Raw genomic sequence first — 16,291 nt, 5'->3', positions numbered from 1 at the left:
CCCCGACAGACAGCTCTGGCTCATGGCCAATACCTGTCTCTGTGCCTGGATGACCTCAGTTACCAAGTCAACATGGTACTTAATGAACGTTGCTATGCTGCCCTCTGGTGGATAGGGTGGAAACTGAGTGACACAGATTCCTCCTGCTTGTCAAAGAGCAGCCCAAGACCCGCTCCAACTTTCTAAACCAGAGGGTTCATTTCCTGATCAAAACTATTGGTAGTATCTGTGGAAAGGTGCCATGATCTGTAGTAGCCTCTTTTCCAACACTAAAGGTGGCTCTGATTTCTTATTTTGGAGGGGCAAAAATAGCACACAGCCAGTTGACCTCAAGTTGGAATTGGGGCTTTTCTCTCTCTTTCCCTTTTATTATTTATTTATTTTTGTCCTCCATCCTTCCACTTATTTGTCTATGGTGTGGAGGCATTGAGTGGCTTCCTTTGGAACGTTCAGGAGGCTAAGTCAAGGCTAATGAAAATCTAGGTCTTTCTAAGCATACCCTCTGAAGTGTCGTAATGGGGGTCCCCTTACAGTCCTGATCAGTCCTCATTGGTCTCAAAGCTGTAGAATTGGGATTGGGATAGTTCTAGATTTGCACGAAGCTGCCATGTTCTGCTGTATTTCTGTATATGGGAAGTTGTGTCATCAGCCTGGAAAGTAGATGTAGGGATGGCTAGAGTCCAGTGGAAGATGGGGCAGGTAGGGTGGAGGCTTGGAGGAAGACATGGGAATTCGTGGGTCAAAAAGTCAGGCATATCAGCGCTAAAAGAAAATGAAGTCTCTGTTCACCTCTTTGTCTTTGCTATGTGAAACAAGAAAACATCGCAACCAACAATGCTAGAACTGTGGGTTAGTTGGGCAAATCTACATCAGTCATGTATAGATAGGCTGCCTGAAATCCTGGCATGAAACCCACTGCTAGTGACAAAATCCATCATAACAGGTGAGAACTCAGGCCTGGCGCACTCTCCTTGGCTTCTTCATATTGTTATGCCTGGCCCCATGCCCTCAACCAACATCACCGAAAAGCTGATCTCTGACCTTCTGGCATTTTTCATGGCCTTGATCCTGAACTACATGCCCCATCCATCTTTCCCTGTGCTCCTATCTCTAATTCCAATTCTCCCAGCCACTAGATTCGTTATCTTTTTTTTTTTTACTGCTTTCTCTCTCGTATTTTATTCTCAGATCTTTTTCTCTGTCATCTTTATCATCACCGTCATCATCACCATTGTAGTAGCTACTATTTTATTGAAGATTTACCATGTGCCAAGTACTATGCTAAACTGTTTTCATGCATTAGTTCCATTAATTCTCATCAGGACCATTTTATAGAAGAGGAAACCAAGGCTTCAGTAGCCTGATCAAGGTCACATAGTAAGCGGTGGAGTAGGAACCTGGACCTCGGTTTATTTGATTGCATCGTATTGGCGTCTTGCGCTGCTCTCTGGCTGGGCTTTCTCGGGTCTCCCTGTATTCAACCCCAGTCCTACTGGTCTAGATTTCAGCCTAGGTCTTGAAAATGGTGACCCAGCAGGTTACTTAGTGAATGAGGCTCCACCAAAAATTGTCTTGTTTCCCAATCTTTTTGAAATCAGTGTAGACTTCAAAAAGTCAACATTTAGAGTTTTTGGTGTTAGGTCAAAGAGGGTCTCCCAGGCAGTGTTTGTTCCTAACACAAATCCACAGAGGACAGACCTCTTTCAGGGTTCCTTTTAGGTACTTTGGGGTCCAGGAGCTGATTTGCCTGAAGGAATCAACTTGTCTTTCACCTCCCTTTAGGCAGCAGAGTCTCCTGACCTTCTTTAAAGCAATGGGCCTGTCAGAAACCCTCTCATGAGCTGAGGCAGCCATCTTAGCTGCTTGATCTGTGTGCTTGTTTTTCCTACGGAAATAGTGCTAGATAGAGAGTGTATAGGAGAAAAATGGAAAAAGGGGACCCAGAGTTTCTCTCTTCTGCGGAGCAGAGTCATTGTGAGCCAAGCCGAGCCAAAATATGGCGAGATTCTCTTTGAGTTCATAAAACAGTTCTATTTACTCTTATTCCACAAGGTCAGTGAGGTAATGAATAAAAGGAATACCACAGCTCCTGGCACTGAGTGGGTATTTAATAAAGATTAGTTCCCCTTTTCTCTGTCCTGCACAAGCTTCTTTTCCTTTGCAGAAATATCATTTTGGAGCTGAAATATATTCTAGTGATGAGGACCTCAATGTTCAAAATGGTGAAGTGGGTCTCCTAAGACCACACAACCAGCACCAAAACCCATTTCTCCCTACAGTGTTTCAGCCCATGACAGTCTTGCTATTGTATTGTACGTACTTCAGTATGGTGTGCTGCTGTTTTCTGAATTCTGCACCTCTTTGTTGGTTGCCTTAGGCTTGTTCTCTAGTAGTTTCTCAGGCAGTAAGGTTTTATGTCTGCTTTTGAAACATTATTGTCCTTTTATCTACAGAGTAGTCTACTTAACTCTGTAGTAAAAGCATGAAACTTAAAAACGGGACTGACGTAAGAAATTATCTAGCCCAGTGGGTTTCAAACATGCATTAGAAGGAAAATACTTTCTTCAAATTAAATCTTTTCTAGAAATGACTGTATATGTGTGTCTGTCTATTAATCTAACTTTGGTCTTAGCTTGTGTGTGCGTGTTTGTATTTATTATCTCTTTGGTCATAGCCATATATATGTGTGTATATATATGACCACATTTGTCATGTATATATACATATATATACACACATATATGTGTGTGTGTCTATGTATTTGTTGTTGTGTGCCACTGAGTCAATTCTGACTCATAGCAACCCCATGTGACAGAGTAGAACTGCCCCACAGGGTCTCTAGGCTGTAACCTTTGCCTCCTGGAGAGCCGCTGGGTGGGTTCAAACTGCCAACCTTTTGGTTAGCAGCCGAGGACTTAACTGTTGTGCCACCAGGGCTCCTTATGTATACATAAACATAGATATATATATGTATGCTGACATATAGATGAATGATATGGTGGTTCTGGAAGGAGCCCCTGGGTGGTAGAAACAGTTAACACGCTTGGTTGCTAACTAAAAGGTTGGACATTCGAGTCTACCCAGAGGCTCCTTGGAAGAAAGGCCTGGCGATCTACTTCCAAAAGTCAGCCTTTGAAAACCCTATGGAACAGTTCTATTCTGACACACATGGGGTTGCCATGAGTCACAATTGATTCCACAGCAACTTTTTCTTTTTTTTTATGGTTGTGGAAAAGTTTTTGTTTGAAGAATTACCGTAGCAAGGTAGCATTTTGCTGACACCATCCAGAGACCTGGATTGGGTCCTGGTGGAGTGGGCTTCTCTGGTCGGAGGGTGTGGGGTGGGTGAGGAAACATGGGGAGTAGACAACTTACCCCCTCTTCAGCCTCTAAGGAGTTGTGGATATTGTGGATATAACACTGATCTAGGGCAACCCTTTTATGTTAAAGATAGGAAAGCCGAAGCCCAGGGAAAGCTAGTGGTTCTTCTGAGGCTCCTTGATGAAAGGAAGAACCCTTCCACCTCGGTCTTCTGACTCAAGTCCTAGGCTCTTTTCCTAAACTAGGCCACCTTGCCTTTTCTTCTTTGGTTTCCCACAGGGCACCCAGCGTAGAGCAGGGTGGCTGGAGGTCGGTTATAAGAAATGTTGCCTCAGTTGGATCATTGTGGCCTGCGGTGGCGAGAGGATGTGTTTTGTCTAAAGAGCCCTGCTCTGCCCAGCAGCCCTGTGAGCAGTGCACCTCCCGGGTCAAAGCTGTGGTCATTTTCTTCATCTTCAGGGGTGAACTTATACAGATGCCAAAGCCAGGAGGAGCTGGGCTCACACTGCTGAGAAAGAAGTATTCCCTTAGGATACAAAAACCAGACCCGTTGCCATCGAGTGGATTCTTGACTCATAGGAGCCCTGGTGGCACAGTGGTTAAGAGCTATGGGGAAACTACAGCTGCTAACCAAAAGGTCAGCAGTTTGAATCCACCAGCCACTCCTTGGAAACCCTATGGAACAGTTTCTGCTCTGTCATATACAGTCGCCATGAGTCGGAACTAACTCGATGGCCACGGGTTTGGTTTTTCTCTTACGAGAAAACCCAAACCAAAACCCCCTGCCGTCAAGTCGATTCTGACTCATAGTGACCCTATGGGTCAGAGTAGAACTGCCCCATAGAGTTTCCAAGGAGCACCTGGTAGATTCAAACTGCCGACCTTTTGGTTAGCAGCCGCAGCTCTTAACCATTATGCCATCAGGGTTTCCTCTTTTAGGAGAGGGCTCAAGAAATTCTTAAGCACTGAGGGCCACCTTTGGGGCAATAAATAAATAAATAAATAAATAAACAAACAAGGGTCAAAAGACAGAGGCAGGGCAAATAAAAATGACCTAAAATTGTGTTATGGTCACAAAGTACTCCACACATATGTGGTGTCATTTAATCCTCACTAATCCAGGCATATGGGCATCATTATTGCCATTTACATCTGAGCAACCAGAGGCCGCAGAAGATTAAGTACTGTGCTCCAAGTCTCGCTGCTTGAAATGGCAGAGCCTGAAGACCCAGGCCCTGTCACCCCAACTAAAAGTTGTGCATCGCAGAGCTTGGGGATGCAAGACAAGATATAAGCAAGGCATTGAATGGATTTCATCTGGCCTCTACGGCCCCCTGGCAGAGGGAGTGGGAGGGGCCGAAGAGAAGGAGGAGGAAGGGGAAGACAAAAAAGCCTGTGACCCCCTAAGCCTAAGCTGAGTGGATGGCTGTGATGGCTGTCTCCTTTGTGCCAATCCTGGCTGTTTTCCTTCGTACCTACCTTGACACACCCTACTGTGACCATTCCTTTAGAGCCTGCCAGAAGGAGGCCCCTGGTGGTACAAATGGTTAAGGCACTCGGCAGTTAACCAAAAGGTTGGAGGTTCAAGTCCACATAGAGGCACCTTGGGAGGAAGGGCTGAGGATCTGCTTTCTAAAATCATCCACTGAAAACTGTGCTTCATAGGACAGTTCTACTCTGACACACATAGGGTCGCCATGAGTCGGGTGGAGTCAGTAGCAACTGTTTTTTGTTTTTTTCGGCCCTGCCAGAGGATGTGAGCTCCCTGAGGGCAGCTCAGCCTTATCACTGTATCCCCAGCACTTTCCCTACAGAGGACGCTCAACAGGGGAAGGACAACCATATGAGTGCTTAGTGTGTGGGACAGAGTCTGCACTAGATGCAGGTGGATACTATTCCTCCATTTTACAGGTGAGGAAACTGAGACGCAGAGAGGAGATGAGGCGCCATTCAAAGAGCTTCCAGAATAGGAGAATTCCTAATGGAGAGAAACGTTGAGCTTTATCTGTACGCCTCTAGGCTGTACATTTCTGGAAACTATACCTGTATGCCTAGAAGAGCTGGACGTTTCTGGAAACCTCACCCATATACCTAGAAGAGCTGGATGTCTCTGGACATTTCTGGAAACCTGGCCCATATGCCTAGAAGAGCTAAACATTTCTGGAAACCTTGCCCGAGTACCTAGAAGAGCTGGACGTCTCTAGAAACCATGCCCATATGTCTAGAAGAGCTGGACATTTCTGGAAACCTTGCCTTGTTTTCCAGGGCACAGCCAGTCTGCCAGGCTCTGAATCCAGAGTGCTGCGGTCTCATTAGCATTCAGAGGGGGAAGTAACCATGGGGGAGAAGCCATCCAGGGCATTAGAAAGAGACAGGCTGTATTTTAATTACAACCTGGACTTTTCAACAAATCCCTTTCTCTGCTTGTCTGAGCCTTAGAGAAAACAAGTTGTGGGAGGTGCGTAGTGGCAGCTGGGTCCACAGTGGTACCCGTACAGCTGTGTACACATCTGGCACACAGGTGGTGGGTGGCATACACTTTTTCTCCTTGAATTGCTCTGGGGTTAGTGAGGGTAACAAGAGCCAAGGTGGTGAGGTGAGGTTGACCTGAGCAGAACTCACAGAGGGAGAGCTGATGGGAGAATGGAGAGAAATAGGACTATTGCCCTCTCTCGGGAATTCCCACTGACCATGAGCATTTCAGGGTTTGAGCCCAGGCACCTCCCACCACCTCCTCCAGCCGCTACTCAGTCAACATGGCGGGCGTCTTTGTTGAGGTTGCCCCAACCCTCCCTTCTCCAACTCGGGGGAAATTTTTGGAGTGGGGGATGAAATTAAGAAGGGAGCAGAAAAGAGGAGGAGATTAACAGGGTAGAAGTTAGATAAGCACAGATGGTACCACCTGCTGCTGCGGATTCTCAAGTGCTTGTTGACTCCCTGGGAGCGTTTGTCTTGAGTCTGTTTAACAGTTCATTCCAGGGGAAGGGGAGGAGAAGGAGGGCTTTTGGACAAAGGGCCTTTGACCGGCTCCTGGAAGAGTGTTGATTAGTTTGCTCAGGTTGGCAAACAGTGACTAGGGACGGGGGCCCAGGGATGAACTGGCTGGATTTTCTGCCAAATGCACAGCGCCTAGCACAGGGGGTGGGGCTGGGAGAGTAAATACTCAAATACTCAAGGGACTGGCATGCCCACAGGTTCAGACATTAGAGAAAAACCATGCTGGGCAGCTGAAGGAAGGGAAAGAGCAGTGGAAGGAGTGGTAGTACTCAGAGTTTTTTTGTTTTGTTTTGTTTTGTTTGCTGTAGCACACATTGTTAGTGATAAAAGAACCATATCAGCCCCTGGACTGGCCCCCAGGTGAGGAGCAAGGGATAGGCATCTCAAGAACCTCTGAGATACTCCTGATGTCAGGGCAGGGAAGCTTGGTGGGGTGGCCCAAGACCTGTTGAGAGTGAGACGACACATGCAATTCCAGTCTTGAGCTGTGCTGGAATCACCCCCAGGCTGGCCGCTGACCCAGTAGGCTGTTTCCTAGTGGATTCATGGGAGATGGTTTCATTCTCTTCTCCAAGCCTTGGCTTCCTTCACTCTACGAGTTTGAATGGCCTTTGTCTTTCTTGGGCCAATCTGTGTGTAACGCCTCCTTGGGAACCCCTCCTTATCTTCCTCATCTCTCCACCCTCAATCATCTTTCTTTCTTCAAGGAAGCTTCCAAGATAAACCCACTGTGCACATGGAAAGGCTCAGAGTTATGAGCCAGTACGGTTTTAGAGCCAGGAAGTGATTAAATGCTATAGACTACAGCTTTATGCCACTCTATTTTGTATTCATGGGATATTGCTTTGTCCTGTTCTGTTTCCTAAAGGTAAATTCCTGAAGGTAGATATTATTGTTTACCATCTCTCCCACTAGTATGTGAACTCCATGAGGTCAGAGACTGCCTTATATCCTCCTGTGCCTGCAACAGTGCCCGACACATAACATATTCAATTTATACTTGTTTAGGAGTCCCTGGGTGGTACAATTAATGTGCTCAACCTCTAACTGAAAAGTTGGAGGTTCAAATCTACTCAGAGGCACCTTGGAAGAAAGGTCTGGTAATCTACTTCTGCAAAAATCAGCTATTGAAAACCCTACGGAGCAGAGTTCCGCTCTGCCACCCCTGGGGTCTTCGTGAGTTGGAGCTGACTCTGCAGCCGTTGGTTTACTGTTTAGACTTGTTTATGTACATGGATGCTGCCGGGGTAGTGGCTTCTTTTCCTCCCCTCCCTGTTAAGACGTGGAGTGTATGTGTTGTGGGGTGCACAGTGGGTGCTCCTGAATAAATAAAGGGAGAGAATAATCGATGAGTAAATGAGCGGGTGTATAGCAAACCCTATGTGGAAGTTTTACTCTGTTATATAGTGTCACTATGAGTTGGAGTCGACTTGGTGGCACACAATAACAACAACATGTGTGAATGAACTTTTAAGATAGGCGTGGCCACTCTTAGGCCATCAAACTGGTTGGCCTGTATGTAAAAAAATGCTCTTCGGTTTTTCACGTGTCTTGGTTCCTGCCAAGGTGTGGCTCGTTAGGAAAGAAGGTGGCAACATCTCCTTGAATCTGCTCTGAGCCAGCTCCGGTCTGTCTTTGTGTGTGAAGAAGGGAGGCATGCGGAGTCCCATGTTCTAGGAGCTTACTCTGGCCATTCTGTCCATCCTTGCCATCCTCTCTATTCCCCCACCTGACCTTTCCACGTCTAGTGACTCCTCAAGTATGTGGGGACAGGCAGAGACAGTGCTTCTGAGAGATGTTTCTTCCCTCTTATGATACTACTTTAAGAAAGAAAACAACTATTTTGTAAATAGTATAATGAATGTCTATATACCCGGAGAGTTATAGGGTACATTATATCTGTGCTAGTATCAAAGGTCTTCACAAAAGCAGTTGTGAGGCGATTTAAAAAAGAACAAGAGAAAGCGAGATCTGCTTTAAATCTTAGGCATTCATCAACTTTCTGAAACCATTATTGATCCGGAGTGGCAGGGAAAACGGGAGCAACCTTTATTGAACACCTACTATGTGTCAGTTCCCACGCTAGGTAGGTTCTTCACACATGTTATTTCAGGAAGCAAGTGAACAAATTAGAACTATAGGCCAGATCAAATCAACTTTTATTGAATACTCATCATATGTATACGGGTATTCCATAGGCCTTGTTCTTGAGAACAATACAAGCTATTGCCAGGATAAGTTATAGACATGTGAAAAGTTAACTAATACAGCAAGATTGAATTACTACTTTGAATCAGCAATGTGAATCAATGATCCTAGGACTTTTAGAGCTGGAAGAGCTTGTCTGGTCTCACCTCTTGAACACCAGCCAGGAAACAAAGGTGGAAAGGGACCTAATAACCTGCCTGAGGTCTCTCCAGAGCTAAGAGCAGAACTCAGTCTTCCAGATCCTGCTACTTTTTGAATTATAGTCTTGAAATGTCTCCAGGTAATTGCTAGATGGCCAGCACCAGTAGTCATGTTACAGGGATTCAGAGGAGCGCAGTTGCTTTGGGCTGGGGCAGGGAGACCTAGGCAGAGTTTGAGGAGAAGATGGGAGCTGCTGTGTCCTGAGGGTGGAGTTGGATTCAGTAGCTTAACCAGAGAAGGAAGGGCCTTCCGGGAGAATGGAATGGCACAAACAGGCCCAGAAGCGGGAACCCAGGAATGTTGTATAGAAGAATCCTGACATTATCATCACCCACCTGCTCTGAACACCAGCTCTGGGAACTTTCTCCCACACTGCCCTATTCCTCATTCCTGTGTCCAGCCTCCAAGTTATGGGCTCTGCCACCTGCTCTCCAGCTTCCCGGCAGCTGCATTTGTTCTGAGCTGTATCACTGCTCAGCTGTGCTCCCTCCTGCAACTCTCTAACTCCATTTCCGCTTCACCCTTCGCACTGCCAAGAGTGCCTTTTCTAAAGTATGGCTCTTATGTTAAAAGTCTTTCAGTGACTTCCTATTGCTTGCTGCAAGCATGATGTTCATCTCTTTGGTGACCAGTCTGGCCATGACCTACCTTACCTGCCACCCCACTCAAGGCATCTGGCACCCGACTTGGTGGAGTCACACCGTGCTCTGAGCACACCCTGCACTTTCACCACCTTGTGCCTTCGCACAGGCTGTTCTCTCTGCCTGGAAGGCCTTCTTCTTCTTTGTCCCCAGCCCTTTATGCCTGCCAGCCTGCCTGCCTTCCTGTCTTTGGTTTGACCAAAATTTACCGAATACAGAATAAAATGCAAACCCCCATCTTGCTCCCTGACAGCTAGTTGTTTCCTCCTCTGTGCCCCCATAGCCTTCTGCTTCCCACCCCCCACCAGTACTTTAATTATTTCTGCATGTCTGTCTGTCCCATTAGCCTGATCTCATTTCAGGAAAGGATTTTCTTTTATTCACCTTCACGTTGCTAGTACCCACTATTCTGGCTTGGCATACATAGACACTCTTTAGGTGGTTTCTTGACAATGAAATGAAATAGGAGTTAAGTACCAAAAGATAGAATCAACTCAATCCAGTTGTTCAAAGGCTGGGAAGTTGGTATACGGTTTATCTCTTGAAGTTTATCTTTCCAAGCTTAACTCTTGAAAGCTGGATTACACATCAGAGTTTGTTGAAAACATCCTAAGGCTACAGTCTTTCTTTCACATGCGGATAGGAGTGAGCCCAGGTATCTTTTTATTACAGTAACTGTTGTTTTAAATAATCAGCTCCCCCAGGGATCCTGGGGAGCCTGCCTGACGACAGTCTTAAGACAACCTTTGGGCACCCTGTGTCATAAAAAAAAACATACCAAACATACCCAGGGCATTAGTATAGATGCCCGTCTTCTGGTGGCTCTCACCCTTCTTTCCTTAAACTTTTGATAGAATAACTCAGCTGACTGATTTTAGTTCAGTCTCTTCAGGGAATGACTAGATAACATACATACATAGATACGTAGATACATAGATAGCTGCCCTCAAGTCCACCCTACTACTGCTAACTTTATGTACAATGCAACAGAATGTGTGTCTTACCTCATCTTCTTCATACTCACTGACACGTTTCAGTCCATCGTGATTATCGTGCCATCCCATCTCATCAAGGGTCCCCCATGCCCTCTCTGGCCTTCTACTTTACCAGACATGATGTCCTTCTCCCTCAGTTGATCCTCCCTAATGACGTGTCCAATGCAAATGAGTTGGATAATGTTCTGTTGTGATCCATAGGGTTTTCATTGGCTAATTTTTTGAAAGTAGATTGCCAGTCCTTTCTTTCTAGTCTGTCTTAGTCTGGAAACTCCACTGAAACTTGTCCACCATGGCTGACCCTGTTGGTATTTGAAGTACCAGTGGCATAGCTTCCAGCATCACAGCAACATGCAAACTGCCACAGTACAACAAACTGACAGGCGTATGGTGGCAGGGAATAAATAACCTGAATTTAAACTATGTTTCATTCCAAGCATCTTGTCCCAGTGCTTGAAGCTTCTTTTGCTGTTGGTTTGGAGGGAGACGGGGTCCAAGCCAGACCTTATTCACGGTGCATGTCCTCACTTTCTCCCCTGCCAGGCTGTTTGCTGTCAAATGTGGGGGCTGCTTCGAGGCCATCGCACCCAACGAGTTTGTCATGCGGGCCCAGAAGAGTGTGTACCACCTGAGCTGCTTCTGCTGCTGTGTCTGCGAGCGGCAGCTCCAGAAGGGCGATGAGTTTGTCCTGAAGGAGGGCCAGCTGCTCTGCAAAGGGGATTATGAGAAGGAGCGGGAGCTGCTCAGCCTGGTTAGCCCAGCAGCCTCAGACTCGGGTGAGTGCCTGTGGTGGGCAGGGGCTGCAGGGGTTTGGGCAGAATGGAGTGGAGGTGGTGGTCTGCACTGCTTCCTCCCTGGAGACCCTGCCATCAGGGCAGCCCAGCTCTGCTGGCAAGGCAGTTCTTTGTATTTCAGGAGCTTTCTTTATCAGCTTGGTGTAATCTCTTATCAGTCAGCTATTACCTGATGGTACTGGGTAACAAATCACTCCCCAGTCCAGGGCATACAACTCTAAGCACTTATTCACAAGTCTGTGGGATAACTGGAGTGACTCTGCTTCAGTCTGAAGGTTTTCAAGTCAGCTAGGGTTGGCTGATCTCAGCTGAGATTAGCTCCAGGCTATAGACCATGCTCAGGTCTGCTCTGCATGATTGATTCCGGGGTCCAGGTTTAAGGAAGAGCAGCTACAGGGCATGATCATCTCCTACCAATGGCGGAGGTGTAGGAAGGCAAGTCCAATCACACAGGTGCACTTAAAGTCACATCATGGCTGCTAATACCCCATTGGACAAGGCAGGTTACATGGCCAAACCCAAAGTCACCAAAGTGACTTGAGTTGATTCTAACTCATAGCGACCCTATAGGACAGAGTAGAACTGCCCCATAGGGTGTCCAAGGAGCAGCTGGCAGATTTGAGCTATCAATGTTTTGGTTTAGCAGCTGAGCTCTTAACCAATGTGCCACCAGGGCTCCACCCAAAGTCAAGGGAGGAGAAATACACTCCATGCACCACAAAACCCTGGCAGGGTATAGATATATAATACTATTAAAGGAGCATGAAGAATTGGAACCAATAGTTCAGTCTACCACAGTCACTTAACTCATCTGTCAAGTGCAAAAGATGGAACCTAGCCAAGGCTTAGCAGATCACATAAAGAAAGGAGCTAGAATGTATTCATTCCTCCTCTTCACCACCCACCCAGCCCTCACCCCTCACTGTGTTTGAGGTGAGGGGGAAGAGGGGAGATAGGAGAGGCACAGTGATTTTATAGAGCAGGCTTCACTATGCCAGAGAAACTAAATTAATTCAATACTGTGCAAATTCAGCACAGAGTGCCATTCCAGGGTGTTAGTCCACACAGGGCAGCCTTTGTCTCAGCTGCGTCTCCATTTTCCCCCAAGAATCTGTGAGACGCAATGAGGTGATATCCGCGTGAACTCGGAAGATTTTGCAGTCTTCTGGGACCCTGCTTGCAGCCTTAAGCAAGCTGACACAAGGACAATCTCAACTCCTGCTGGGCCCATTGGCCTTAGTTTTCCTGGATTTATTTATTTTTTTGAGGGAAAATCTCTCCTTTCCAGGAGCGCTGCCACCAACACATTGACTGTCTCCTTCTGGGTAATTGGCCCAATTCCAAACCGAACTTCATGGCCTCCACTTGGTATAAGAAGGGCACCTCATCCTGTCATTTCCCTTCAGGTGTCTTGCTGTGCCCGCCCACTTAGGCCTCCTTCTCTGGAATATGGCAAATTCCTAAGGGGCTTAGGTGCTATGGTGATCAGAAAGCCAGCATGACCTTAAAAAGGCAAGTACACCCAGAGGGACATACCATTCTTTCTCACGTGGAAATAAATGCTGTGGTCTACCTTTCTTGGTATACCATTGTGTGGGGCTTGATTGCTAAGTTATCCAGTTGTCCCCTGTGTTAAAGGCATATGGATTTTAATTGACTACAAAGTCAGTATGAAGCATTAATGTATTGTTATCATTAAACCCTGACCCACCCCTACTGCCAAAAAAGAAGACAAAAATGGAGAAAGCTGGTCTAGGCAGCTTTAACAGCAGTATAATGCCCAGAGTAAGAGACCTGCAACAGGCCCTCCTTGCTGACCACATTTTCAGCAATTTTCAATTCTGGACATTTCTTTTGGAGACTAGAGTTGACAAACTTTAGCTTTCTGTTCACTCATTCTTATATTCATTCAGTAGACATATCTTTTTTTTTTAAATTATACTTTAGATGGTTTACAGAACAAACTAGCTTCTCAGTAAACAGTTAGTACACATATTGTTTTATGACATTGGTTAACACCCCCACGACATGTCAGCACTCTCCCTTCTTGATCTTGGGTTCCCTATTACCAGCTTTCTTGTCCCCTCCTGCCTTCTAGTCCTTGCTTCTGGGCTGTTGTACCCTTTTAGTCTTCTTTTGTTTTATGGGCCTATCTAATCTTTGGCTGAAGGGCGAACCTTGGGAGTGACTTCATTACTGAGCTAAAAGCGTGTCTGGATGCCATACTCTCGGGGTTTCTCCAGTCTCTGTCAGGCCAGTAAGTCTGGTCTTTTTTTTTGTGAGTTAGAATTTTGTTCTACATTTTTCTCCAGCTCTGCCCGGGACCTGCTATTGTGATCCCTGTCAGAGCAGTCAGTGGTGGTAGCCCAGCACCATCTTGATATTCTGGACTCATTCTGGTGTAGGCCGTGGTAGATGTGGTCCATTAGTCCTTTGGACTAATCTTTCCCTTGTGTCTTTAGTTTTCTTCCTTCTCCCTTGCTCCCAAAGGGGTCAGACCAGTGAAGTATCTTAGATGGCTGCTTACAGGCTTTTAAGACCCCAGGCACTACTCATCGATGTAGATTAGAACGTTTTCCTTATAGACTATGTTATGCCAATTGAGCTAGATGCTCCCCAAGACCATGGTCCTCATAGCCCTCAGCCCAGTGATTCAGTCTTTTGGGAAGTTTGGATGTGTCTATGGAGCTTCCATGACCTTGCCTTGTACAAGTTGTGCTGGCTTCCCCAGTATTGTGTACTGTCTTTACCCTTTACCAAAGTTACCACTTATCTATTGTCAATAGACATATCTTGAGGGTTTGCTTTATGTCAGGGCATGGAATCATGATATGAATGATAGGGATGGTATAGGGAGGTCACATAACTGTGTGAAATGAAGGAATCATAAATGTTTAGACTAGAAAAGTGAAGACCAAATAAGGACATAACTCAAAAAAAGAAAAAAACAAAAAAAAATTGCCGTCGAGTCAATTGCAACCCACGGTGACCCTATAGGACAGAGTAGAATTGTCCCATAGGGTTTCCAAGGAGCAGCTGGTGGATTCTAACTGCCAACCTTTTGATTAGCAGCTTTATCACTTAACCACTGCACTACCAGAGCTCTGTTTGGACCCAGCCAATTTTTTTCTGTCTTCAGAGGGGAGAATTAGAATTCATTTATTCAATTATTCAGTGAGATCATTGAGTGCTTATACTATAGATAGAGAGGTATAGGGAGCAGCTTTGACTCATCACAGGGGATGTCAGAGTGCCATTCTTATCATTAGATCTAACAGAGTGAAACTACTCAAGAGAGAGACGCTCCCCACCCCCGCTTGGTGGAGCTAATATTGGGGGGTTGAGGGAAGATACTAGAATACCTTTGTTGTCCCTTTCAAATCTGAGAATCTGTGGTAGGTTTTACAGCTTTAAATGAAGAGACATTTCAGAATCAGAATCAAATATATTGAAATCTACTGTCTGTACCACTCATTTCATCATTTATATAAATGCTGCTGTTCTGCACCATAAAATGTTTCGTGTGCCAAAGCCTGCCTCACTAATGAGAGGACAGGCTTCTGGAGACCAGGGTTCTAGCTTTTAATTCCTTTGTTCCCTTCACAATGCTTAGCGTGCCGCCAGGGGAAGAGTAAGTGACCAACAAATAACTAATGAGCTGAATTAAATCTTCACAGAAAGAAGTCTACCTCATCTTAGGGGTTTATAAGAAGCAAACAGTTTTAGAACCTGTCCCAAGAGAAATAGAGTTTCTCTTCTCATTTCTGTCCCGAGCGTTTTACATATTGTAGGTGCTTGATAAGTATTTGTTGAGTGAATGATTGAATGGCCTGTCATCTTTACAATTTTTATCAGTGGCTCAGACGAAGACACAGAAGGCAGATTTATTCGATTGGCAGATGACACAAACCTGGCAGGGAACGCTGGTGTCACAGCTGATACTCCCAAGGTTCAAAAAGATTTTGACATGCTGACAGAACACCACAAAGTCATTGAGATGAAATCTAGCCACTGGGCTCCAAAACTCAACTGTAGGAGTGTGAAATGGGGCCTGTCCTGATGAAATTTAATGTGGGGATTTTAGCTGGCCATAAAGCCAATAGGAGGCAGAAGGATGTTTGCTGCATTAATAGAACTATAGTGTCCCTAACATGTAGTTAAATAAAAAAACCAAACGCGTTGCCATTGAATCAATGCCAACGCATAATGATGCTATAGGACAGAGTAGAACTCTCCCATCCAGTTTCCAAGGAGTAGGTGGTGGATTCAAACTGCTGACATTTTGGTTAGCAGCTGAGCCCTTAACCACTGTGCCAGCAGTGAGCTCTAGGGCTGCTTAAATCTACGTCTTTAGAATCTGTGGTTTTATTATGCTGACTGATCTGACTTTTACGAGAGCACATGGCACCTTCACGGCTATATAGGAAACCAAACTCAGGGGATCTTACCTGCTGAATGCTTCTTTTTTGGTGTGGCTCAGCCTCTTTGGTCTTGGTCCCTTTGCCAGGGGCCTGGAAGCAGCCTCCCAAGCAGAGGAATGGAATTTGTAGCCAGAGTCAGATGACTTTTCTGGACTTGCTGGGTAACATGTCAAGATTCCATGGCCTCCAGGAAGAGACTCAGCAACAGTCATGGCTGTGCTCTTGCCCTCGACTGGAGAACCCAGGCTCTTGCCATTGGTAAGGCACATCAGAGGTTGTCCAGTTCATACTCCTGCGAGATGCTCACGTAGTCTCTGTTTGGGTATCTCCAAGATGGGGGGCACTTGACCCCAAAGTCTGAGTGTGGGTTGTCGGAATTGTTTTTTTAAGTCCCAAAGTCTGCCTCCATGTGTAATCTTAACGCTTGGTCTAGGTTCTACTTTCAGGAACTTACCGAACCTGTCACTACACGTGTCAGCCCTTTAAATTGATGGCGGAGTTCCTGATACCCCTGCGGCTTCTCTTTCTAGTTCTCCCCGTTCTTCCAATTATCCCTTATATGAGACTTTTTGTTCTATCTGTAATAATACTACAGTATATTTTAAGGGGAAGGGAGTGTACTTTTTAACATGTGATGTGAACTACCTGTTGCTGTCAAGTCGATTCTGACTCATAACAACCCTTTAGTACAGAGAACTGCCCCCACAGGATTT

General features: G+C 45.8%; 1 protein-coding gene across 1 annotated transcript in view; it reads left to right on the top strand.

The window, feature by feature from the left end:
- LMX1A (LIM homeobox transcription factor 1 alpha) overlaps positions 1–16,291 on the top strand; it is a 247,350-nt gene that overhangs the window by 164,103 nt on the left and 66,956 nt on the right. The window contains exon 4 of the mRNA XM_049881113.1: positions 10,907–11,139. Within this exon, the coding sequence (XP_049737070.1) occupies positions 10,907–11,139 (233 nt within the window). The remainder of the gene's footprint in view (positions 1–10,906; positions 11,140–16,291) is intronic.

This window comes from Elephas maximus, chromosome 3 (assembly GCF_024166365.1).
Source record: "Elephas maximus indicus isolate mEleMax1 chromosome 3, mEleMax1 primary haplotype, whole genome shotgun sequence".
Classification (NCBI taxonomy): domain Eukaryota; kingdom Metazoa; phylum Chordata; class Mammalia; order Proboscidea; family Elephantidae; genus Elephas; species Elephas maximus.
The sequence above is the reverse complement of the archived record's forward strand: the minus strand, read 5'-3'. Positions and strand labels throughout refer to the sequence as shown.